Source organism: Pinus tabuliformis, chromosome 3_2 (genome assembly GCF_031772625.1).
Source record: "Pinus tabuliformis cultivar Carrire ecotype Pingquan chromosome 3_2, CPIR1, whole genome shotgun sequence".
NCBI lineage: Eukaryota > Viridiplantae > Streptophyta > Pinopsida > Pinales > Pinaceae > Pinus > Pinus tabuliformis.
The window spans coordinates 139,330,969-139,357,249 of record NC_142302.1 but is presented as its reverse complement, the minus strand read 5'-3'; the positions used below and the strand labels follow the sequence as shown (position 1 = coordinate 139,357,249).

The following is a 26,281-nucleotide window of genomic DNA, read 5'->3' as shown; positions in this document are numbered from 1 at the left end:
TCCTCAAATCCTTGGATGAAATTATTGTTAAGAAGAGTAGTCCTGAATATATACCATTCAGGTGGCAATCCTCCAAGAGTTGTGATAGCCATTTCCCTATCAAGAACTACTTCCCCAATAGATAGGAGATCATTCTTGATCCCAATGATCCTTAAGAAATATGCTTGCATACTCTCATATTTGCCCTTCTTAATTTCCTTTAGCTTATTTCTAAGGAACGGAACTTGATTTGCATCATTAACTTTAAATAAACTCACCAGTCTATCGTAGATTTCCTTGGAGGTTGTCAGCTCGGAAACATAAGCCACCAGGCGCTTGTCGATAGAGTCCTAGATGATCTTCCTTGCTTTGACTTCTCCCTTGGACCACTTGCTTTTGGCAGCAGCGGATGCATTTGATGGAGACGCAACAATATTGCCTCTTACATGGTCCAACACTTCCTGATCTTCTAAAGTCAGATCAAGAGACATCTTCCATCCGTGATAGTCGGACTTCTCACAGAGCTTGTCTTCCGCGGGAAAGAGTGTTGAGGACCCCATGAAGTTTTTAGGATAGCCTTGCCAACCTTCTCTTCGGTGATTGCTCTTGCTTGGGCTTTGTCTTCACCTCAGCTCTGATACCATGTTAAATTATGGTATGTTCTATGCTTAACGCAGTTTACTTCTTTTCTTCTTATTAGCCACAGATTAGCAATCATATATACATTAAGTAAAGTGCAGATAGAACATTAAATAATCAACAGAAAACAAGCCAAGACAAGAGACACAAGATGTGGTGGCTAGCCAGGGACAAACCACAATGCGAGGAAACCCTTTGATCAATTTATCTTCAATAGTTCAGCAGAGAGAAATGGTACAAAATCATAATTTTGTAATTTTATATCAGCAACAGCAAACCCTAGATCAACAAAGTCAACCTTGTTCAAACGAGTTGAAATTGACCTCCAATATGCTTGGTCAATTTCTGGTCAACTAGCCCTCGAACAGCCTGAAGAAACAATACTTGAACAACGAAAAAAACACAGTGAAACTATTGTTGACTAAAGTCAACCTGCTGCCCAAAACTAGGGCAGTGAACGCTGGTCAAACCTATCGACAGATTGCCTCGATTTTTGTGCCAAAATCTACGACCTGCCTAGGAGAGGCAACCACACCAAAACTGCACCCTTGATGAGTCAACACTTGGTCAACGCAGGTCAAAGATACCTTCAGTAGCTTTTGCGTCCTCCTTGCCCTAATGCGTCCTCCTTCCCACATGTGAGTTGCTCCTTGTATAACCCAATGCTAAGGAGAGAGAGAAGAATGAGTGAGATGAGATGATGAGAAAATGAATCAACCTCTCTTGTATTTATATGATTCAGTGGGCATGTGTGCCACACATTTAACTGATGGCTGACATTGACAATTTGTCAAGTAAATACAAATAAATTCATATCTCCATAAATACTTGTCAGAATCGGATGATCTTTAGAATCTAGGAAAAAATATCAGCTGTCATAAATGAGGTAACCCACATGGAGTTTGGCCCTAGTTTCCAATTTTAACAAGTTTCCACAATTTTATTTGGTGTAGGCTACAATGTATGTATTTCAGTATTTGTCATAGAAAATTGCAAGTAACATGTTCAATTAATTTAACAAGTAGGTGAAATATAATCAGTTTGTTGCAGTAGGAATCGGGTAACCGATTTTTCACAAAAATCCCCAATGAGACTAGCATGTTATAATAATGCAAAAAGGGGGGTAGGCATCCCCTAGATAGATGTCCACTTCGGTGTAGTTGGGACACCTCAGCCCTTGCTAATTCACAAGTTATTGATATATCTAGCTTACAAACTATTGGATATACTCCTAGGTTATAGTCTCAACCAATTGTTTTGATCTCGACCCTAGCCTAGGGCACTCCAACGAGTTGGCACTCTAAAGAGTTACCATTCCCATGTTTAAAAAAAGGAAAAAATCAAAGGAAACTTATCAAAATGGTATTAGTAAAGCAAAAGAGGGCCATTGCTCTTCTCAGGGGAAGGAATGATCACAATCACAAACTCCTACAAAAATGAGTTTTGGCACTGACTCTTCTACAGTTCACAAGTTAATCTATGACTAGTAGAGCCACAAGCTTGACCACAAGTTAGCTACAATGTGCAAAGTTCTTTTGCAACATACATAAGACCTCATGTGCAACATCTCAAGAGGCCAGAAGCTCGAGTTGTCGGTACTATGAAGACAACAACCACAACTATAGGCACTAAATCTAGAAAGTGCTACAAAAGTATAGGCCAACCATTTAAGCCACAAGAAAAGACTTCATCTCCAAAACTACAAGACATCTTGTATAGATATTAACTAGCAAAGAAGAGTCATCTTGGACTCAAACATTTTTGTCAAATAGAAAACATTAGCAAACCACAAATGAGCATTATCAATGATTTTAGTTTATGAAACGTAAGCAACCGCACAACAAACTTTTGATCCAACATATTTTGATATTTTGTTAATGATCATTGTAAACCAAACAATTGAAGAAGCCCACTGTTTCATAACCATGAAATAGCTTGATCTGTTTCTATGTTGACCAGAGAACTCACTAGAGAAGGAAACACAGGCAATTGAACACATTTGACCAGAGAACTTACCAAAGAAGGAAACATGGGCAATTGGGCACATGAGGGAGAAAGCATGGAACAAAACAACAATGGTCTCCAATCACATGCTCTTGAATATCAACAGGCTAGTATAGCCTTCGATTCTATAAAAGGTGTTCACTGACCTTTTACTCGATCATGATGTTAGTGTCACCACACATAGACCCCAGCAATAAGATACATCCTATGGCTATGGCTTAGGTGCTTTGATCCATTGTTCGAGGAAGAAATGCTAGCAAATCAAGGGAACTGTTAGTTACAGGCCTCAAGTCAGTTGCACCAGCTAGTCTTAGCAGCTGTAGCTTAAAATAACTTGCATGGACCTATGAATAGTATAATTTTTCTTTTTCCAAGGAAAACCTTGCAGGGAAATTCAAGTGATGTTTCCCAAATTTGTGGATGGCAGCCCTAGTAAATTGATTGGCATAGACTAGTGCACTTCACTGAGTGGGATTCAAACAAAACACTTACTGACAGAACTAACCAATGCCCAATAACATTGACAACAGACTGTTGAGTTAACCCTTGAGCTCTGTGGATGGTATATTTATACATGAATTGGACAGAAAAAATCCACCTTAGTGATATCCAGCCATGTTATATGCAATATGTTCTTATGGTAAAGGATAAATTTAATGGTGCACTGTGGGATCCATTTAAATGGCTGTTTTCAGACTTGCTATTAGCATCCTATGCATGGAAACCAACCTCATATTCGGCTATCGTCTTAGTCTACCATACAAAAACCAAGGTTTGAACTAAAATTGAACATGACAGCTGGGCATCCATGTTTGGCAGTTTCTAAGTCCAGGTAAATGCACAGCACTCAGTGATATGCCAGAGAGAAGATAACATGCAACCAAAACTCACGCTAAAAATACATCCATCAATCTAGCCTACAAATCAACCAGAATCCATGAGCATCTATTTTAATCAGTACACAAAGTTCTACCTTCAAATAACTCCCGAAACAAATATTCACAATTGCACAACTTCAACAAGCTCCCATTGGCCTCTCTTCTTCCTCTGCCCTTCAACCACAAGGGTACATACTGAAAAGGGAACATTAAAATTTAAGCGTAAATATCGACAATGTTATAAGTCGCGCCATCCAGCCTGCAAATCAATCAGAATCTGTAGCCTTACAATGAAGCACAAAATCAGCAGCTCCATGAAAAACCCAGCAATGCACAGAAAAAGTAAATATTGTGTGAGAAGCTACAACTAGATTTTCATATTGATGATCAGTTGGTGAGATTTGAGGATACACTTGTTAGTTGCCTGTGTTCCAGTGCAGCATGGCTTGGGAAGTCTACCCCAGCAGCAGGGCCCCAGTTATTGAAATCCTGCTAATCCCAGTCACTGGATGATTCTCCATATTGCCTTCAAATGCTGAGAAAATGCACATCTAAAAAGTATCCAAAGCAAACCTAAGCATGCCTACAGAGAAAGCACGCCTAGCATACCAACATTTGTTAAATGACACTCAATGTCAAAACAGCTTAATATTGTATTGTGATGCAAAGATTGAAAACCTGAAATAGAAATTCCTTATCCATATCTAACAGCAAACACAAAATGTTCTATCTGACCACCAGTTCTAAAGGGAAAACTAAAAAGATCAGATGCACCAACTTATAAATTCAAAACTGTAACACTCCAGAAAATTAAGATTGTGCATAAAGGCATTCTCTGGAAAAGCATAGCAACAGTACATTCCTATGGTACTATACCAAGCACACCTGCTGAAGCACCTTACAGCAGTCAGTCGACTAATAGACAATTTCATAGTCAACTAACTGCACGCAACAAAATGAAGGTGATTCAAGACATGAAAATAGAAAAAAGATATTCAAAATAGCCATGTTTAGTAGATAAGGTAATTTGCACAAGAAATCAAGCCTCCTCACACAAAAATTGACAGACAGAATACATAGAGTGACTCCTCGGAATGACAACGCTGTTAAAAGGTGGTACATTCTCACGATGACTGAATAGATTGAAGCTGAGAAAATGATATTCTTATAGTCAACCCATCAATAGTTGTTGCATGTTTGCTAACAAGAGCTTCTGTAGACTGCTCTTCATTTTCAAAAAGAACCAGTGCCTGCTTCTTACCATTAATCTCAAAGAGCTTGCTATTAACTACATTACCATGTGGTTCCAAGTGGGAAATTATTTCATCTCCTGTCACTTCAGGAGGGAGGCTGGAAATGTGAATCATCTTCGTTGGGGCACAACAATATCGGTAATTCTTTACCATGTTACGGTTAAAACGATTCAGCTTGGAAGTGGAGTAATCACGAGTATCTGGAGCAGAAGTTATCTGTGGATGCTTGGAATAGTTTACTTCCATTCGTTTGTCAAACAGCATAGCCCCCTGTTATACAATATCCATTGCTTTAGTATAAAATTTTGACCTCAACAAGTGACCTATCAAATAACTAAATTGCATAATAAAGAGCTCACCTTCAAGTAATGAACAGCCAGCTCGGCCTGCAAACCATCTCCCATTTGAATCAAAGCATGGTCAGGCTTGTTTCTAAGTATCTTGATGCGCATGATATTACCATAGATGGAGAACAAATTGAAAAGTTTGTCTTCATCAATTTTCTGCAGTATGAAAATATTATTCGTTAAGCTTGATATTTTTTTTCCAAAACAATCAGGCACAAGCTTATTCTCTAGCATCTATCACAAAAACTGTACCTCAGTGTTCAAATTGGAGACTAGAATAGTACATCTGACAAGCTTATCCTCTAGCATCTATCACAAAAACTGTACCTCAGAGTTCAAATTGGAGACTAGAATAGTACATCTGTCATTAGTACCAGTGATTCCAGAAGGTAGCATCCCACCAAAAGCTGCTGCAACAGCATCTGCAAAGCCAACAGGCATCTAACAAAAGGCCATCATAAGTAGTGTATTTATAGTTAGCCCATTAAAATAATACTAATCACTTCCATCATTCTGAATTTGAAAAGCATCTGGAGCCAAATTCTTTAGCTTAAGTAAAAAAAGGAAGCATAACTTACATAATTACCAACCTGCAATGAATTAAGAACCATAGGCTGAGCAACTATCTGCTGAAATGGCACTGCATAATTTGAAAAAAATAATACACAAACATATTAGTACATTGAGTTGTGGTATTACTCAAATTTGACTATCATGGCTAAATACCAATAGTCAGCGACTCAGCAGAAGTACCTCTTTCGAGACATCATTTTCTAGCACCAATATTGGAATACATAATGCATAACATTATGACCTAAGTTGCTGCATGAAATGTGGACATGTACTAGTTTCAGAAATGGGTACATCTTGGGAAATGCAATATAGTCTCCATTTTCCATATGTCGTGGTTTTTTCTAAGTTTGTATGGGTCCCACACCCGTCATAAACACTCGGGCATTTCCAAGAAGTTTTTGTGTAATGTCCCCGATTTTGATTTTTCATTTAAGGGGAAGTTAATGGAGTTTATTGGGGAGGTGCTAAGCATAGCACAATTTTGTAGCTTGAGGGTTGGAGACATTTTTGGAGTATGGGACTTAGGAAAAATATAAGATTATTTTGCTAGTGGAATGTGGAGGCCACACTCACAAGAATACGCACCACATGTAGAGAAAATCGAATTGCTAAGGGAAAGAGGCCGAAACATTGGATGGAGGGACCCACATGAGGATGCAAGAAAAAATTATAAATAGAAGAAGCATAGAAGCTATTGGGGTCTTTTGCTCACTCATCTATTTTCTTTGTTGCTCAAGTTGTTTAGCTAGGTCACTAGTGTTGCTTAACACAGAGTTCTCCAAGGGGAGAATTCACCCTTCTTTTAGTGGACTTCGAGTGCCACCCTAGGAATGCAATCTATTTCTATTTTGGTGAGAAGGTTGTGGAGTATTTCAGCAGATTTCTCCGCAAATATGTACTCTAGGAAGGACGTAGTAGAGAAATTGTACCAATCATTTCAACTAGCTTCCGAGGGTATTTTACAAGGAGAAAACCAGTGGAGTTGGTTGAGGGAGAACTCAACTTTTGCGGAAATTTTTGGAGCTGGTGGTGACTGCTATTAAGGGGAAAAAATTTATCTTCCTAGGCCCTGTGCAGGGGGTCACTGGACAGCGTGTTTGTGGAGCTGGGTTCAGCTATCTTGTGCCGGGATTTGATGTAAAACCGCTCCCCTACATCCGGGAAAATTTCCTATATCATTCCTATTGCAGATTGAGGAGAAATAAGGAGATTTTGCAGCAGATTAAGACACTGGGGACGCAGTTCCTGCCAAGGAGGGCATAGCACCAATTTTGGGTAATTTCGGGAGATCGGCATTAGCCCAAAACATTTCTGGGTTTTGTCACTCAAGGGTCAAGGAGTTAGCTCCTAATTTTGCAGAATTTTTGGGAGAGTTTTGACACCCCAAACAGCAGAATTATTTGGCAGCCGATGGGGAGGAGTGAGCTGAAGTTTTGAGTTCTAAGTGGTCGGTAGAATTAGCCAAAACCTTTTTTGGGATTTTCTGGGTTTGTGGTGGAGAGCCCAAAATTAATTTAGCATAATTTTCTGAGCAATTTTGGAGGTTCAAACAATGGTTTCTTTCCAGCCAACAACTGTTGGTAATTTGTTCTATTTTGTGGGTTTTTGGTTTGGAGGATAGGGATCAATTCCTTTCTGTGTCATGTGGGGAAAATTAAGAGGAAGCTACAGCGACAATTTCAGGGCAAACTGGGCATTCCAGCAGGGGATTCGAACCATTTTCATGTAGCAGAAGTGACACAATTTCTAGGCAGCGCAGAGGTAGTTTGGGGGCCGAAATTTCTACTCCTGGAGCGTCTTTCTCATGTTGGGTTTGCTTCAACTTGCTTACACAAGCTCAGGTGCACTTGTTCCTTGTTATTGTACTCCCATTCATACCAGATTTAACAAAATGGTTCAGCTTATTCGCCCAATTTCTTGGTGTTTTTGATGGTGCATGCTTAATTGTGATCTTATTTGCTATAGCCTAGTTCATGTGTCTGTTATTAGCTGTAAATTTCAAATTGGAACATTACGCCCCAACGGTGGGTAACCAATAAGATCATGGAAAATTTGGGTATGTAGGCACAATGACTGGTGAAACCGTAGACAAACCCATGGCCCAAGGGAAATTCAGTATCCAGGAATTCTGGGGTGGAATTCATTGTAGCGATGAGAGGTTGACCCAGTTGAGGAGGGTGACAGATCAGACTCGTCCTCATTTTTTCAGTAGAGACACTAGACATACACAAACCGTTGGGGTGCAGCCATATACACCATGTGGGGTAAGTCGACAAACTCAGGACACCAAATCTCCTCAAAAGGAGCAGGCAGGACAGGGACAGTTAGAGGGTGAGTCTAGGGGGCGCTTTTGTTGGTGGAAACCTGGCTTTAGATATCAAGAGCCTGAGGAGGAGGTTGAGCATGATGTTGAGGGCCCAAAGGATGGTGAGGAGCACATCGATATACCCAGTGGGGCACAAGAGTCACCATTATTAGAGACCTCTTTGATAGCCCCAGTTGACACCTTGGTGGAGAGGATAGAGCCTACACCCATAGAGCCATCTGTTGAGGAGGTGCCACCCATGGATGAGATGCTGACAGTTGCTGAGGTATCTGGAGTTGTGACAAAGTTTACAAGTGATAGGTGCCCACAGAAATTTCATCAGTTACAAGTCGGCCTTCTAGCATTGAGAAAGAATGCCACGACAATACGAGAGGCCCTTCTGCACCAAAACGAGGAGTTGGAGGGCATGAGAGCGGTTTGTGCCAAGTGAGCGACCAAACTGACTCGCATTGGGGAATGGTTGGATTCCCTAATGGTACAACTAGAGTGCACATTAGAGCATCAGAGCAGCCCGCTTCAGACATACATAGATGGGATTGGCAACACTATTAGGTTACCTTTGCCCTTTGGAGAGAGAGAGAGGCAGAGCTACCTAGTCAGGTTTTATGTGTTGACCAGGATGATGAGTTGAGGTGACATGAGTTATGCAGGAAGCAGCACTCGCAGGATGAAGGGCTTGCTCTTGCTGGAGTTCATGCATATGATCCCTCTCTTGGGGTTGGATGGCAAGAGATTTTGAGTTGGTACAAGGTGGAGGGAGCTAGACTCATGGAGATGGTCATAGTCCGGAGTGAAGCTCAGTGGGAGCTCCTAGACATCGAGGGTACTGGAGGCCTAGGTTAGCATTGGGATCCAGGCAGGGCTTCCTATCTAACATCAAACACGTGAGATGGCTATGGCATTGTAGTCAACCCAGTGCCTGAGCGCATGCGTTCCTTAGGGGAGTTCCAGTCGGCACTAGTGGCCAGACGGTTCGTGAGCATACTCCATGGGTTGTTTTGGCATGTTGGTTGCGCATGGGGTCACGGGATGATTAGCGCTCTCTAGCAGGAGATGGTTGGAGGAGGTGGCATGGGTAGGCCACTGGACCGAGCATTGTATGGAGACGATGTTCTCCCATTGAGGTTTAAGACTCAGGGGTCACCGAGGATCGGCACAACAAAGTTATCCCCTCTAGCAGGAGTAGAGTTAGGGTGCTTAGATCTACCAAGATCAACGAGAAGGTGCAGCCTGATACATACAAACCCAATTAGGCCATAACACCCAGTGGTGTGCAAGGCTATGCAATGAGGAGCAGTGGCCTGCAGAGGAGCATGGAGATGCATGGTGGTATACCACAGCTTGCCGGTTTACACTATGGGTAAGGAGGAGTGACTCGCATTGCATTGAGTACCCACAGCGAGTATTAGGTATAGTGACACAGGCAGGACACGAGACGGTACAAGATGGTACGGCAGTAGCAAGGGGTATCCAACGATGCACAGGGCTAGGTCGCAACATACAATGGCATGACGAGGAGTACAGGGATGCTCGGTGGTATGTGAGAGCTTATGGTGCAACACATCGAGGTCATGGAGTGTTGCCTCCGAGGAGACTTATGGACAAAGACACTAGGTATACCTTTGGGTGTAGTTCATCCATGATCGACATGGACGTGGATGACCGACACCTTGACGGTTTCCATGGGGACTCACACACCTACCCCTCTTCTATATCACTTATAGGAACGGGCAATCTGGTTGTTGTCCTTTGACACTCTGGGCACGAGCAGCAGGGGACGGGGAGCTCACCCAAGATATTTGGATGACACTCAATGCATTAGGGGAGAGACTTCTCAGCGGTGGCATCGGGTTGGTGTGCAAGTTGACAGCCATAGGTTGAGGGATGAGGTGATCACCTGCAAGGATGGCATATCGTTCATCATTGATCCTACGCCTAGGGAGTTGGTCACAGGGGAGACATGTGTCATTCTTTCGACAGGGCATGTCTGGAACATGCATGAGTAGAGGATACCGCGTACGGCTTAGACAGTTTTCCAATATGTATCCGAATTCCCGACGTTGTATTGACACATTATCCAGAGGGTAGGTGGCCGACCCAGTGGCAATGGTTGGCAAGAGCAGGATGGATCCACATACACTGAGTTGATTGCGAGTATCAGATACCCATCTATTGGCTGCATTCAGGGGGTAGCTATTTGGCACATGTGGTTTCTAGTGGTCATCATTACTACACAGTGGGCACAGGGCAGTTTAGCATGCCTCATATTAGTTCATGATATACTATATATTCGTGGCATACAGGGACTAGAGATGAGGGCCTGAGGGATTCAGCAGTTGTCAGAGCTATGCCGCAGTAGGTTTGGATATGGGATGCAGGGATTCAATTGATCGATAGATCACTTTGTCTCGTGATGAGTGGAGTCGTTGCAGAGAGTGATATAGTTCACTCTTGGGATGACACATGGGGGTTCGCAAAGGGTTTCATCCTATGGGGAGGCAGACATTCTCTGTTGCTGCACAGGTTCGGAGTTAGATTTGGATGGGTAGGCTTTGGCATCATGGAGATGTCTAGGCAAGATGTATCTCACCTCTATCAGTATTTCACCATCGAGTTCTAAGAGAGGAAGATACAGTGCACGCACAATGGGCAGTTGGTACCAATTGGAGCAACGACAACATGGTGGCACCTTTCTAAGGGTAGCATGGGACCTGGGCATCACAGTACTTGGCAGCTCAACAACCTTTAGGGATGAGCTGGCTGCTACATGGGGAGGTCACTTAGATCTTCCATGGGGCTTTAGTGACTCGTTGATGGTGTGGGGGACTTCATCAACATGGCAAGTTGGCCAGCAGGAGGATTTTAGGAGGAGCTCATGCAGGGGAGACTTCATTCACATAGGGAGTGGGTTGTATCTTCAGGGGGCCACAATCAGAGTGCACGAGATGGACTAGTCGGTAGAGCTGCTTCATGAGGATTTGGACAGAGTTTTATAATGTCAATATGCTCTACTTATTGGCAGTAGACAGAGGGCTTCTAACGCCTATATCTAGCAGGATGGTGAGTGGAGCAAGGGGTGCTTCACGTTGATCAGGTTGGCTTGGGATCCTGGTATCGAGGGACTCCTTCACTATAGGACACTATAGAATTCAAGGACGATCCAACGGCACATTTGGGACCTTGGTGAAGTTTGCAATGACAATGGGGATCCATGGTCAAAGAGGGCACTTGTTCAGCCATTGCTTGAGGACAAGAAATTTTTGGTGGGAAGGACTGTAATGTCCCCAATTTTGATTTTTCATCTGAGGGAGTTAATGGAGTTTATTGGAGAGGTGCTAAGCATAGTACAATTTTGTAGCTTGAGCATTGGAGACATTTTCGATGCATGGGACTTGGGAGAAATATAAGATTATTTTGCTAGTGGAATGTGGGGGCCACACCCACAAGAAATGCGCACCACGTGGAGAGAAAATCGAATTGCTAAGGGAAAGAGGCCTAAACATTGGATGGAGGGACCCACATGAGGAAGCAAGAAAAAATTATAAATAGGAGCATAGAAGCTATTGGGGTCTTTTGTTCACTCATCTATTTTCTTTGTTGCTCAAGTTGTTTAGCTAGGTCACTAGTGTTGCTTAGCACAGAGTTCTCCAAGGGGAGAATTCACCCTTCTTTCAGTGGACTTCGAGTGCCACCCTAAGGAGGCAAGCTATTGCTATTTTGGTGAGAGGGTTGTAGAGTATTGCACATATTTCAGCAGATTCCTTCAGCCAATTCGCACTCTAGGGAGGACGCAGTAGAGAAATTGTACCACTCATTTCAGCTAACTTTCGAGGGTATTTCTTCGGGAGAAAATTAGTGGAGTTGCTTGAGGGAGAGCTCAACTTTTGTGGAAAGTTTTGGAGCTGGTGGTGATTGCTATTGAGGAGAACAAATTTATCTTCCTAGGGCCTATGCAGGGGGTCACTGGACAGAGTGTTTGTGGAGCTGGGTTCAGCGATCTTGTGTTGGGATTTGATGTAAAACCTCTCTCCTACATCCGGGAAAATTTCCTATATCATTCCTATTGCAGATTGAGGAGAAATAAGGAGATTTTGCAGCAGATTGAGCCACTGGGGACGCAGTTCCTGCCAATGAGGGCGTAGCACCAATTTTGGGTAATTACGGGAAGTCGGAATCAGCCCAAAACATTTCTGGGTTTTGTCGGTCAGTGGTCAAGGAGTTGGTTCCTAATTTTGCAGGATTTTTTGGAGAGTTTTGGCGCCCCAAACAGCAGAATTATTTGGGAGTCAATGGGGAGGAGTGAGCTGAAATTTTGGATTCCCAGTGGTCAGTAGAATTAGCCAAAACCCTTTCTAGGTTTTTCTTGGTTTGGTGGAGAGCCCAAGATTAATTTGGCAAAATTTTCTGGGCACTTTTGGAGGCTCAAACAAGGGTTTCTTTCCAGCCAGCAGCTGCTGGTAATTTGCTCTATTTTGTGGGGTTTCTGGTTTGAAGGATTGGGACCAATTCCTTTCTAGGTCATGTGGGGAAAATTACGAGGAAGCTACAGCAGATATTTCAGGGCAAACTAGGCATTCGAGCAGGGGATTCAAACCATCTTCAAGTAGCAAAAGTGGCACAATTTCTGGGCAGCGCAGAGGTAGTTTGGGGACCGAAATTTCTACTCCTGAGAGCGTCTTTCTCACCTTGGGTTTGCTTCAACTTGCTTCCGCAAGCCCAGGTGCACTTGTTCCTTGTTATTGTACTCCCATTCATACCAGAATTAATAAAATGGCTCAGCTTATTCGCCAGTTTCTTGGTGTTTTTTATGGTGCATGCTTAATTGTGATTTTATTTGCTGTAGCCTAGTTCATGTGTCTGTTATTAGCTGTAAATTTCAAATTGGAACATTACATTCTGAGGCATTTTTGTGTTTCCAGTTCCACAATTTTCTGCTACTGGTATGTGGGCAGTTCAGGAGTTTCATGCAACAGAGATTATGATGCATTAAAAATAAACCCTAATTGGTGTTCATGTTGTGACATGCAACTACTGTAAAAAGGCACTCACCCCATAATTCAAATCACACCCATGCTAAACGATTTACAATGAATAATCAAGAAAAATACAGATTTAACACATACCATGTCTAGACCCTGTAGGCTGAATACGATAGATGCTTCCTGTCTCTCCAAATGCTGACTGTGATTATATTATTCAGACGTCTTAGTAAGCATGTAAGAGAAACAATTATGTAGCCACTCAATAATCCCATACACATAGCCAAAGTAGCTTGCTGCATTCAAACCCAGACAAAGGTTCTCCATAGAACATTTCACTCCATTTTACTGAAAAGGAAAAACTAGCCCTCAATTAAGTCATAACTGTTCAAATTTAAAAAATCGGATTCATCTAAACCAACTACTCAACTTCATTATCTTAGCTGTGTATGAACTGACACTATATCTGACAGGCTCTTCCCCAATTTGAAGATTTAACTTATTTTCTTTTTACTATTCGCATGTTGTAGTTAATGCAAAATGTCATAACAGGCATTCACTTGAAACTCTAATTTACCATACCCATCCAACTCTTCTCCGAGGTAGTTTTCACAAGTGATCATTAGTTTGCCTTCATAGAGTAAAATAAATTTCACAAAGTACTACCAGGGCTGCAACATCAGAGGCAGATTTATAAAAATGGTCAAAAAACTGGTGGAATTTCAATATTGTCAGATACCATTGCATTTGCTTGGGCTGGAATTCTACTTTTCTGTTCAGAAGGCAAAGATGGATTTGTGAAGTCCCTGTAAAGACAATTGTTTGGTTACAGACTATTCAACCACACGAAAAATTTGGAATATAAACGTGCACCCATGGGCTCACTGATGGAAGATAGACAGAAATGATAACCAATGCCTAATCATACCTGGAGCGCTCATTGTTATAGTGTACTTGCAATCCATTGAGGCTGATAAGAAATGCATATTAGAAAGTCAGAAAAAAATCAAACTGTTCATACACGCAACAAATGGTAGCATCGTGAAGAATTGGAAAAATAAAACATCTGAAACAAAATGTATGATTTAATTCTTGCAGGCATACTTGGAGAACTGAATGTCTAGCTGACAGCAGCCATCATAGATATTGCGCCCCTGCATAAAATATACTATGACGACCAGAGTTTCTTCTATATATGCAACCTGTTATAATAAGGAAAAAGAAAACCAATATACAAAATATGCATACCTGCAAATTATTTTTTGCTTGAATAGCATTTTGTTGTGATGCATACTGAATGAGAGCTTGCAGTCCTAAATGACCAGACATTACTATCTTTAAATATTGAATGGAATTCTAGGATATCAGACAGTTAAATAAAAATAGAACTTTAATAAGTACCAATTTTTGAGATTGCAGTAATTGGTTGCATGCCAAAAATTATATTTCAAGAGCACACTCAGCTTGAGAAACAGGAGTATAGAAATAAACCACATAGAAAACAATGGGGAAATTCTAGGGTAAGAAATATTATAAGCCCCTCAACGTACTAACATTGAAACAACAGCAAGACATGAGAATTAGATATGAAGCAGACTAGAAGAAGCTGACCAGCTGACTTCTGAAATGTAACGATCTTCTCCACAAAGCCATAAGGAGAAAACACTTGATGCAGCACTTCCACTGTGATGGGATAGAGCAGGTGGTGGATTGTGACTAAGAGAATTCGATTGGGCTGTGAATCCTGAGGATGGCCCAACCAACCCAACAGAGTAGAGGCATGAAAGAGAAGACATGAATAGAGATAAAGAAGTAAGAAAGGACACATGAAAGAAGATTCAAGATAAAGAAAAGAGCTTTAGATACTAAAAACAGTCTAGTCAATCTGTTAGTAATTAACTGACATTAAATGACATAAATAACTGACATCAAATGACGTGAAAATGACAGAATACATGGATGAAAACCTGATCCCCACTTTGGCGTGCATGTGTTGGCTGTTCAACAGTTGTCAATTCTTGATGTGAAGAGAATTGAATGTACACATTTCTTCCCCTGAAAATATATAATGTATTAAATCCCTTTCTGCAAAGAATTGAAATAGTTGTAACTGCCTCTTAACTTTAATGACAAGAGTTGCATCCCACCTAACAGTTGGTTGAACAGTCGAGTAGTACTGAATGGCATAGATCGCAGCAGATACATCATGCATCTGTAGTAGAGCCTGGAAGACAAAAGCGGACACTTACAAAAATTCCAGGCACCTCAAGAACAGTACCCAATATCTACAATAGAAAGATTCAAGTCATGCTTGACACAGAACAGGCTTCTCAAACCTGATTTTTTGCTCGCAACATCACAAGTTTTGTTACTGATCCAAACTGTTGAACCAGTTTCAATAAGTCATTCTGCACAATTTAATTTAGAAAGCATAAGCATTCTTAGATATAATAAAAATAAAGGAACATCTATAACAATACTCTTTAGGTTTTAAAGAGACAGCACCTCTGATATCTCATGCCCAACATTTCGTACATGCAAAACTTTCGAAGGCTCTGCCATCATTTTATACCTGAAAAAGATAACATCAACAATGAGAAATGACAATATCTGGGTCAGCATTCGATATGTTTATTTCCAAGTATCCAGAAAAACCGACCCACAAACCACGACAATATCTGGGACAGTATTCAACGTTTTTCTTTATTTCTAAGAGTCCAGAAAAACCAACCCAATAAGGATGCAACAGAAATGACAGATCTACATAAGAGCTTATTCAAGCACCATAAAGCAAAAGAGCTAAACATTGCACCTTAAAGTTCAAAGATTAATTTTTGAATTTTCTTTTCTACAATTCAAATATCACATCAAATCTGATCCAGCATGCCTTGATCCTATTGTTCTGACTGTAGTCTAAATGTGCTATGAATTGGCCATTTTCTGACCACTCAAAATAACACAGGGAAACTGGGATTTTTTGCTTGAAATCCAGCAAGAATTATTTTGGACTGATGGAATTGTAAATATCGGATGTTAAAATTACACAATCCGATTGCTGAATTCAAGGGAACTGAATCCTTTTTTGCATTAAAAACAACAATTTCATCCATCCAAAATAGCACTTTTGGCAAAGATTGCCTGGCTTGACCTGAAAAGGTCAAAAAAGTGCAATGATAGCCGTCTTCATTCTTGTGTGGTCATCCTACATGTTGCCACTGCATTCATACAAATAATATAAACAATACTTGGTCTTGTTAGAGGAAAGCATTCCAAGAAACAACCTTTCAACTATGAGCCATCAATATTATCCCATTGCATTTCAGATTAGGACTGAGATGGTGACTCTGACTATACTGGTATAATTGTACGTGGCAACACCTAGCCCCACTGCTTCCAATAAGCACACACATGTGGGATGCTTGTGCCCACAGACACAGGGAAACATCTGTTGAAAAACATTGGGGCATCAAAACTCATAAGAAAATCAACCCCAACCCTGACTATCACAAAGCTAATAAGGACAGCCACAAAATAAAATGCACAGCAATGCCCGTTTGGTTCCTTGATTTGGAGCAAGCAATTAACTCTTTGTCTGGATTTATTATTTTAATTAACTAACAATTTAATTCTTCTACTTTCCAGCCCTTCCTTTTGGAGTTATCTTCACATCAACAGCAAAGCATGCTTTTTTCTCAATGATGCTGTTACCTCCCAGGTTCTCACTAGGTTAAAAGTCCTGAGCACAAGGATGAAACTCAAGTGTGATGATGATGATAAGTTCAAATGAGTCCTCTATTTATATGAGGAGGTTGAGTTCCTATTTTAGCCTATTAGTCCCTAAAACAATAAAATAATCATAATGTGCTAGGTCACAAGCCAACCTAGTAGCTAATGAACAAAACTCAAATTAGACCACAAGTGTGAGCCACAATAGAGATAAAGCTGACATCATCTATGTGTGGGCTTGCTTAGGGCAGGCATTGAGGGCTTAGGGTGCCATGATGTGAGTAGAGGCCCTCTAAAATCAACTCCTAGGGGTTGACCCTTAGATCTTTGTCAATCTCCCTTTGTGGACCCCAATTTTTTATTTTGGGGCACAAAAGTAGTCTCATGGGTCTCCAGGTGGTCAAAATGTATGTCTCTGCTCCAACTTTGAGGGCCCTCAAGGTGGTGCTAGCCCTCCCATGTCTCATGGGTCTCCAAGTGGTCAAAATGCATGTCTCTGCTCCAATGTTGAGGGCCCTCAAGGTGGTGCTAGCCCTCCCATGTCTCAAGGTGTGAGACCATCCTCCTCTAGGCTCTGGATCAACTGCCAAACCCTCATGAAGTGCTACGCTGACTAGGGACATGCTTGGTCCAGGTGCATCATCCCATAAAATTCATCAATGTGGGGAAAATTGTTGGAACAATGTGGGTGCTAGAGGTGCCCATGGCTATGTGTGATGCTCTATTACAGCTTGGCGAACCATGGCTCTCAACGCCTCACCTATGGGCATCAACATGCTACTTTAAAGGACTTGGGCCCCAGTTAAGTTGCCCAAGCCATGGCTATGGAACCACCTGAGAATTACACAATATCCAGTGCTAGCATCTACATCATTACGTACATTTAATCATTTTTGCATCTAAGTGAACCAAGTTTGCAAGTAATGGGCAACTTGACACTTCAAACAAGGCTTCCCTTCCAAAATCAAGGCTTTGAACTTGAAATAGTGTCACCGCCCTAGGTAGGAGTGGCTAATGGACCACCTTATTAGGTGTTTCCAGCGCCTAGGGGGAAATGACCTGTCCTTGGTCCATCCTTCAATTGATAGGTGTCATGTGAATAATGAGGGAACGGAGTGGAAAAGACTTCATGGCCAATTGCCACAGTCAAAGAGAACAACATTGATGGGCCCCTCGTCCTGAGCGTATAGATGTTGGGACATGGGAGGGAGCAATCGTGGATGCACAAGTTACCAACTTGGCCTTTGTTTTTCCACCCCTCTTGTGTGCCTTTTATTTTTTCTTGATTTTTTCTTTATATCACTGCTCGTAGCTCAAGGGTTAGAGCTTGCTTTGTACAATGTATAGTAGTAATTGCCCCCTTAAGGGTGAGGCAGCTCATTGCTCGCTAGGGGTTGGGACATGCAAGGGTTTCTTCTCATAATATGAAAGCAACAAGTGCTTAGGAATCGGGTTATGGCCATAATGAATGAGGTAGAGCTCATGCTAGGATTTTGCCCATGTGCTAATGTGTATGTCCCAACCATCTTTTGCATTTTGATCTTCTTTTGTTTTTACTTGTGGCCATCATATGCTTTTTCTTGTTCTTTTAGCTGTATCAACATCCTAGAGCCAAGCTTTGGGCCCTGCCCAAGTATGAGGATGTATGGTGTCAATCCCAAAGAACCAATGGTTAATTGAACCCAAAGAAGGGAGGTGGTATATGCGGTTTGTAATGTAAAATGGATAGTGGCAAGCATGGAATAGGTAGAGATGGGACTATGCTATTTCAATCAAGGTGTCCTTGTGAGTTTGTGTAACTTGGACAGGTGTTCTAGTCTCAGGTGGTGTCTATGAGGGTAGAAAAACAGATGGATCAATTATCTCCAATACCCAGAAAAAAATTATCTAAGGAAAATTGTCTTAATTAGATTTAATTAGCCAGTTTAATTAGTTTCCTAAGTCTAACTCAAGAAAAGTGGTTAATTAATCAGTATTAATTGAGACAAATGATTTTGCTCTAGTGACTTCTAGAAAAGTGATTTGAGGAAGTCAATTTGATCTTAGCCATCGATTTGAGTTAGATCGTGGTCGTTGATTTCTTAATGAGAGATTATAAGAGGAGATCGATGGGGTTTTTGGAGATTATTGGAACAAGCGTAATTGCAATGATAACAAGGGCACAGTGATAGTGTGGGAGGACACTAGCAGTGGGGTTTCAGCAGGAGAAATTGAGGAGAGATTTTTGGAGAAATTCTTCACAGAGATTTCGGTTTTCTAACAGAAGCAAGGAGGTCGAATTATTCTACAAGAGGGAGGTTGTATCAGCTAGTGCAAATTGCCATATTATCCAGCGCAAGTTGCCAGAGGCTCTTTTTTATTGCCAATTGCCAGATCGATTTCCTCGAAGTAGTGCGAGTGGGTTTTTGGAGTTGCTAGAGGCAGAGAAATTCGCTGGAGTGGTTTTTCGAAGGCAATGCGAGCTTTAGGAAGAGTCGGTGTGCATTTCCAATGGGTAGTGTAAGTTCACATATGGAGTGCAAGTTGCACAGAGAGGGTCGAGCTTGTTTGCAGAGGATTTTCTAATTCGACATGAATAGTAGAAGTGAAGGAAAGATATTGTTGGAGCTTTTCCAATAAAAGGCAAGGAGTTTATGTAATCATGAGAACTCCAGCAATCCCTGGGCTCGCAGACTTGTAACTTGCACATTTTAATCAACTTGATTGGGAGCATGTGTTACTTTATGTAGCTCGAACAAGTGTTCTAGTCTCAAATGGTGTCTATGAGGCTAAGGAACATAGTGGTTTGATTTTCTCCAATACCCGAAAAAAAGTTTCTAAGGAAAATTAGCTTAATTAAAATTAATTAGCCAGTTTATTAATTTTCCTAAGTCCAACTTAAAGAAATGGCTTAATTAATTGGGCTTAATTGGGGTAAATCGATTTTCCTCTAGTGACTTCTAGAAAGTCATGTGATGGGATCAAGATGATCTTAGCCATCAATTGAGATTAGATCACGGTCGTTGATTGCACAACGAGAGATTAGACAAGGAAATCGATGGGCATTTGAAGAACACATCGGGACACAGATTGGCAATGATAGCAAAGGCGCAGTGATAGCGTGAGGTCAACAACACAGCGAGATCAACAGTGACTGCAAACATGATTGTTGGAGAAGATTCCTCATAGTGATTTCCAGAGTCTGTAGGAGATCGATTTCTCTGCAGAGAGATTGATTTTCCCCTTGGTGCAAGTTGCTTCAAAGAGGCTGACTTGCCTGAGCAAGGAAAAAGATTGCCAAAGTGATTGATTTGCACAAGGAAACCGAGTTTACCAGTTGAAGCCGAAATCTAGTGGAGGCCAAGTTTATTTTCCCAACAGTGCGAGTTTGCCAGAGAGGGTCGAGTGCCAGGCTAAGTTGCACTGAAACAGATATGGGAACAGATACAGACATGGGGTTTGAAATAGATACAACAAATTTCCAAAAAATCTAGATATGATACGGCAAGGAAACGACATGCATATATATATATATATATATATATATATATATATATTTTATTACCATTCATCTTTTAGAATCTTGAATTTATATCCAAAATACAGAATCCTTGTCATGAATTCAACATAAACAAATTATCATTATGAATTCAACGTAAACATTGTCATCATAATTAGTGATTATTATAACATTCAACATATTGTCATCATCATTAGTAATGTAATCAGAAATGCTACAACCTTTGTGCTTTCAAGTCCAACTCCTTCAAAGAACATGTCATGCATGGCAGATGATATCTATCTTCCTTGCATGGCAATTAAAAATCCCATGGGATCAATGGGATATTCCGTCAAGACCTATTCAAACATTTCAATCTTCTCAACATCAACTTGGTCTCTTAACTATAAGCAAGCAAAACATTGGCTAGAGAATATTTTTTATATTGGAGGGATTTATGAAATCACGAGAAAAATCAATGACAATTAACAAAACCTTAACCAAATTGAAAATTAATTGCTTAAATAAATCTCTTTGCAAAGACATTCATCAAAACCTTTTGTTTGCATTTTTGAACATCTATCTTTTTCTTAGTAAGAATCCTTGACAAATATATGGAGTGTCATTGTTTCTAAAGATTAGAAGAGATGTTATGAGACTGTGTTTATATTGAGTTTATTTTTTTTTCCAAGGAAAAAAGCGAACTTTTCATTAAACATAAAAAGTTACAAGTATATGCCAAAGGCATTCCATTTGCTGTATGACAAAATCATAGAGCTGCTACAAAAAGAACAGACCTTTCTGTGCCTCAAAATCTGGTATAAAAGCAGCTGAAAAGAAATAAATGCAGTTTCGTTTTCAGCCCTTATGTACCCAAAACCAGTCAAAATGTAGAGATCCCACTGTGTTTGTCCACTTACTATTTCCTGGGCTTCCTCTTAAGAGGAAAACAGCCCAAAACGAAAATAGCAAATGACATATTCAGATACTGTGACATTGTTTCACCAACAAGTAGTTTAGAACATAATATCTTATGTACCAAAAGTTTATGCCAAAAAACAAAAGAAAGAAACAAAAATTTAAAGGACAGGATGATAGACATTAAGAGCATGGCGGCTGATCCGACACACGGATCTGTCCCTGATCTTCTTCCACTATTTTCCAACTGCCCATAGCTTGCTGTAAACCTTCTTTAGAAAGGATATCTGCTGTAAAGTTTCGCTCCCTGTAGATGTTTATATTGAGTTTATTAGCAAATATGATTTCTTCATTTTTATTATTTATTTATGGCTATACAAATTTTCATGCTTTTTAACATTGTAAGGGTGGATCCTGATCACAATTTAAATCCGAAAACGGATCCAAAAAAATTAAAACCCTTGGAAATGTATCCAATTCCAAATCTGTAGTTTTAGATTTTTTGTAACGTTGCAAAAACGTTTTTACAGCGTTTCAAACAAGAATCGTATCCATTTCCATATCGGAAATGAGGATCCGCGTTTCCGGCAAATTCTTCAAGCGTTTCCGGAAACTTAGGTGCCAGGGCTGCACGTGTGACCGATTTAGGAGCCAGAGGGAGGTCAAATTGGATCAAAGGGGTTGCATTGCTTCCACGGGCCTAAATTGACTTGCAGAAGTGACTGCGATAATTTTTCGGAGGATTGCTAATTAACGACAAACACTTGTAATTTTTGCATTACAAATTTTGAACACAGTAACCAATCAAACGGGAATTGAACCGAGTTCTCACTTTTTTAGAGGTAGAAAAAAATCATCCGATTTTGAAAAGTGTTGATTCAGAAAACACCTTTTTTTTGGGAGCATATTTTTGATACTTTAAATTTTCTTTGCGCATTTTTTTTAAATGTTAGTGACTTTCACGCCATTTTTTGCAAGTGTTGATACAGCATCAACCCCTTTGTTGTTTTCTTGGGGCTTATTTTTGACACTTCAAATTTTCTGATATATTAAGTATGGATAAATTTTGTTTAAATGTTGTTGATTTTCATGCGGATTTTGAAAAGCATCAACATAATTTTTCAAGGCATAGTTTTGACACTTTAAATTTTTTTGTCTTAAGTATTCACTTTTTTTTTTTAATATTTGTTACTAACCATTTAAATTAAAAGAAAAAAACAATATAAAAAAATTGTATTAAAAAACATTAAAAAATAAATAAAATAGCCAAAAATAACCCATAAACTATGAAAATTCAAACATAAAAAAAAAACAAAATAATATTAAAAAAGACCAAAAAACAAAATTACCAACAAAAAATAAAATTTAAAATATATATATATATATAACACATTAAAAAATAATAAATAAAGTCGGCCAGCCACCCCCGCCCAGTAGCCAAGGGGTTGTGAGCCAAGGTGGGTGTGATTCCCATAATCACCCTCTAGCCCCCAGCACGATGGAGGGTGATCACCGAAAACACCTACGATGCCCTCTCGCCCTCTAGCCCCTACACAGCAAAGGGTGATTCCTAGGCACAATGGAGGGTGATTCCTAGGCACAATGGAGGGTGATTCCGAGGATCACCCTCTCATCCCCAACATGACAGAGGGTCTAGCCCCTACACAGCAGAGGGTGATTCCTAGGCACAGTGGAGGGTGATTCCGAGAATCACCCTCTCATCCCCAACATGACAGAGGATGATTCTGGGAATCACCCTCTAGCCCCAACACGGTAGAGCATAATTCCCATAATCAAACACCCTCTAGCCCCCACCATGGTGGGAGGTGAATATGGGAATCACCCATGGTGCCCTCTCGCCACCAACATGGCAGAGGGTGATTTCGGGAATCACCCTTTAGCCTCAGCACTATAGAGGGTGATTCTGGGAATCACTCTCTGACCCCAGCACGGTGGAGGGTGATTCTCAGAATCACCCTCTCGCCCCCATCTAAGCAAAGGGTGATTCCGAGAATCACCTTCTAGCCCCAGCACAGCAGAAGTTGATTCCCAGAATGACCCTCTAGGCTCTAGCCCCTAGCACAGTGGAGGGTGATTCCGAGAATCACCCATGGTGCCCTCTCACCACCAACACGACGAAGGATGATTCCTGGAATCATCCTCTGGCCCTGACACGGTGGAGTGATTCCAGGAATCACCTTTTGGCCCTAGCATGGCAAACCCTCTCATCCCCAGCACAGCAAAGGGTGATTCTCGAAATCACCCTCTCGCCTCTAGCACGGGAGAGGGTGATCCTAGGAATCAGCTTGCCACCCTCACCCAGTCGCCAAGAGCCAGGGCGGGCACCCTCGCCTAGAGGCCAAGGGGCCGTGGGTGAAGAAACCTGCCTTGGCCCGTGACCCCTTGGCTGTTGAATTTTCTAAGTCTATCCATTAGAAAATTAATCTGTATTCTACTAGTTTATTTCTTCTACTTGTAAATTCTGAACAAGTTATTTAAAACATATAAATAATGAAATAAACACAATACAATCTCAACATCTACAGATCATCAGCTGAAAGAAAACAAACACACAAGTGACACCGTTATTTTTGGACAAATGTCCCCGAAAAAACCCAATGTGGGAAAACCAGTGCAACTATTCTGAGGGTTTATTATTATGCAGTATTTCCTTGAGTACAACTGGGTGCCTAACCGGCTCACCCGACAGAGAAAAATACATGGCAACAATACCTCTCTATTTGAAAATAGATATTCAGGAAACCTATCCCACGAAACACTCTCCAACGACTCTGAAGCACTGCACTGGCACTTCTGGCCTCTGCATCGGCCCCAAACCCTTATGCCTCAGCCCTCTGAGGCACTGCACAACTTCTAGGACCCTCTGCGTCACTCCAGTTGCTCTCTGCGTGGATGACACAATCCCTCTGGCCTCTGCGTTGTCTCTACTAGGCTCTGCGTGGCCTGCTCTGACTACTGCTCTTGCTCTCTGCTTCTGCACTAGTTTCTTGGTACTGTCTCTACCTCTCCGACCAATACTCAGTGCCCCTCGCTGCTGATCATTGATTCGGCTTTGCTTAGGAACTTCACTCTAGCAAATCAAATGACTAATCACTCTGGTGTGTTCTCCAACTGACCCTCAAGCCTCCTCTTATATTTTCCTCGTTGGTCCTTCAATGGCCGATATTAAATCTCTAATCAACGGCTAAGATTAGATTTGGCTTGATCTATGACTTTTGGAACCTTCTAACCTAGTTGCATATTAATACTCATTAATATTTTATTTTTCCTAAGTTTAGACTTACAAACTCCATTAAAAATATTAATTATTTTAATATCTCCCAAACTGGGTACAATCTGTCCAAACCATTTCTGGGTCTTGGAGATCTCATGTGCTTTAGCCTCTCCACCAATTTTCATGGCTAGAGCAACCCCAAATCGACACTCCCTCTTAGCGAGCACTGTGCTCTAGTAATACTCCTCGCTCAGCATCACTTTGATTATACAGCACCGGTAGCTGTGTTGATGCTAGGCCTCCTTGCCCAACATCCTCTGCACTGCTGCCACCTGTACTACTGCCCATGGCCCTGCCATTGCCACTGCTGCATCCATACGGCAGCTCCCTCTGCATCCGTGTTGCTGGTGGTCCTTTCTACCAACATTGCATCTGCACTGCAACCCCCTCTCATCATGCTGCATCGTGCTACTGCACTACAACTCAGTTACTGAGAAGTAAGTAACTGATCCACCCAACTTCTGACATCCCCGTCAAGCTAGAAACACTCCCGATGTTGAAGCTCCCTCTGCCGCTAACAAGTGCTCCCTCCACTGACCTTGCGCTGCTGCAACAACTCATTGCATCTCGCACCGCTGCAAACCTCTCTGTGTCGTCCTGCATCGTTGCAACACTCTCGTGCTTCTCACATTGTTGCAGCCTGCTAGCCTCGCGATGCTTGGGGACTCCTGCACTGTAGCACTCTCTGTCACTTCATCTACATCCGTCTCTACCTACATCCGCCAGTCCTACTACTCTTCGGAGCTCCCGTAGCAAGGTATAATCCAAGAGGTTGGGTACCTCAAAGATCCTGCCCCTCATCGCTTATAGTCTTCCTGACTATAGCTCGATGTCTCCCCACCTCTTCTCTAGAGGTACATGAGCACTCATGGCACAATCGTCGTCATCCTCATCTTCTTTCTCCGCCTTCGTTGGCACTGTCTTAGAGTTAGAAGCCTCTCCCTTACTCTTCTTCCTCGGACACTGGTTCACATAGTGACCCAGTTCCCCACAGTGGAAGCACTTGACCTTGGAGAGGTCCTTCTTCTTCCTCTTCTCATGCTTTCCCGCAAATGCTAGAGTCGCATCCTCTTCCTCTTCCTTCTTGATCCTAACCCCTTTGTTGCTACTTCCCACCTTGCTCAATCACCTGATCTCCTCTTGACAAAGAGTGGCCCACAATTCTTCTTCCCAATTTGAAAGATCCGCCCTGCCTAGTATCACCTGGACAAATGTCTCCCACTCCTCAAAGACTGCGTTAAGTGCAATCCTTACCATCAACTCTTCATCCGGCGTGGCTCCTATGGAAGTCAGCTGGTCCCGGATCTCCTTCAACCGACTGAGGAAGTGATCTATTTGCTCCCCCTTTTGCATCTGGTATTACCTTCGCTGATTCTCAAGTAACATCTTCCTCTGCACAGAAGTATGTTGGTACAATGTCTTCAAGGTGTCCCACATCTCCTTTGTCGTCTCCTTCTCGGCAATATGTTGGACCACATGATCCTTGACCCCATCAAGGATGAAGCATTTTGCCTTGGCCATTGCCTCCTCGTACTTCTTATTAGCTACCAGGTCAACTGGGATAGCCATTACTCTCAAGGCGAATCCCTTGATGCAATGTCTGTCTAGAATGGACAAGATCTTGGCCTTCCAAACCACAAAGTTGGACGCTCCGTCCAGCCTATCCTGATCTCTCAGCCTATTCACGGCCATCTCTCTGCTCTTCTGTCGACTCCTCCGAGTCTCTCTACTTCCCTCTGGAAGTTCTCCTTCTGAACCCTGTTGAATCTTTCTACTTCCCACCTGGAAGTTCCCTACTAGACTCCCTCTGAGTCCCGATTTCCCTCCTAGAAATCCTTCTACCAATCGTCAAGTTGCCCATCTCCGATCGTTTGTGCACTCGCAAC

General features: G+C 41.6%; 1 protein-coding gene across 7 annotated transcripts in view; it reads right to left on the bottom strand.

The window, feature by feature from the left end:
- Window positions 1–4,475: 4,475 nt before the first annotated feature.
- The window catches only part of LOC149180211 (polypyrimidine tract-binding protein homolog 3-like), a 91,580-nt gene continuing 69,774 nt past the window's right edge, over window positions 4,476–26,281 (bottom strand). For 3 of the 7 annotated variants that reach the window (XM_089415967.1, XM_089415966.1, XM_089415965.1), the window contains 14 exons: window positions 15,484–15,550; window positions 15,315–15,386; window positions 15,126–15,202; window positions 14,934–15,033; window positions 14,590–14,722; window positions 14,227–14,291; window positions 14,083–14,132; window positions 13,907–13,948; window positions 13,718–13,784; window positions 13,123–13,180; window positions 5,679–5,740; window positions 5,428–5,541; window positions 5,113–5,256; window positions 4,476–5,023 (listed from right to left, as the gene is read on the bottom strand). In XM_089415967.1, the coding sequence (XP_089272093.1) occupies window positions 4,625–5,023; window positions 5,113–5,256; window positions 5,428–5,541; window positions 5,679–5,740; window positions 13,123–13,180; window positions 13,718–13,784; window positions 13,907–13,948; window positions 14,083–14,132; window positions 14,227–14,291; window positions 14,590–14,722; window positions 14,934–15,033; window positions 15,126–15,202; window positions 15,315–15,386; window positions 15,484–15,543 (1,443 nt within the window). In that variant the 5' untranslated portion in view covers window positions 15,544–15,550 and the 3' untranslated portion in view covers window positions 4,476–4,624. Of the gene's footprint in view, window positions 5,024–5,112; window positions 5,257–5,427; window positions 5,542–5,678; window positions 5,741–13,122; window positions 13,181–13,717; window positions 13,785–13,906; window positions 13,949–14,082; window positions 14,133–14,226; window positions 14,292–14,589; window positions 14,723–14,933; window positions 15,034–15,125; window positions 15,203–15,314; window positions 15,387–15,483; window positions 15,551–20,424; window positions 20,542–26,281 lie in introns of those variants that run through there. The other 4 variants (XM_089415961.1, XM_089415963.1, XM_089415962.1 and 1 more) reach the window with 4 other exon arrangements.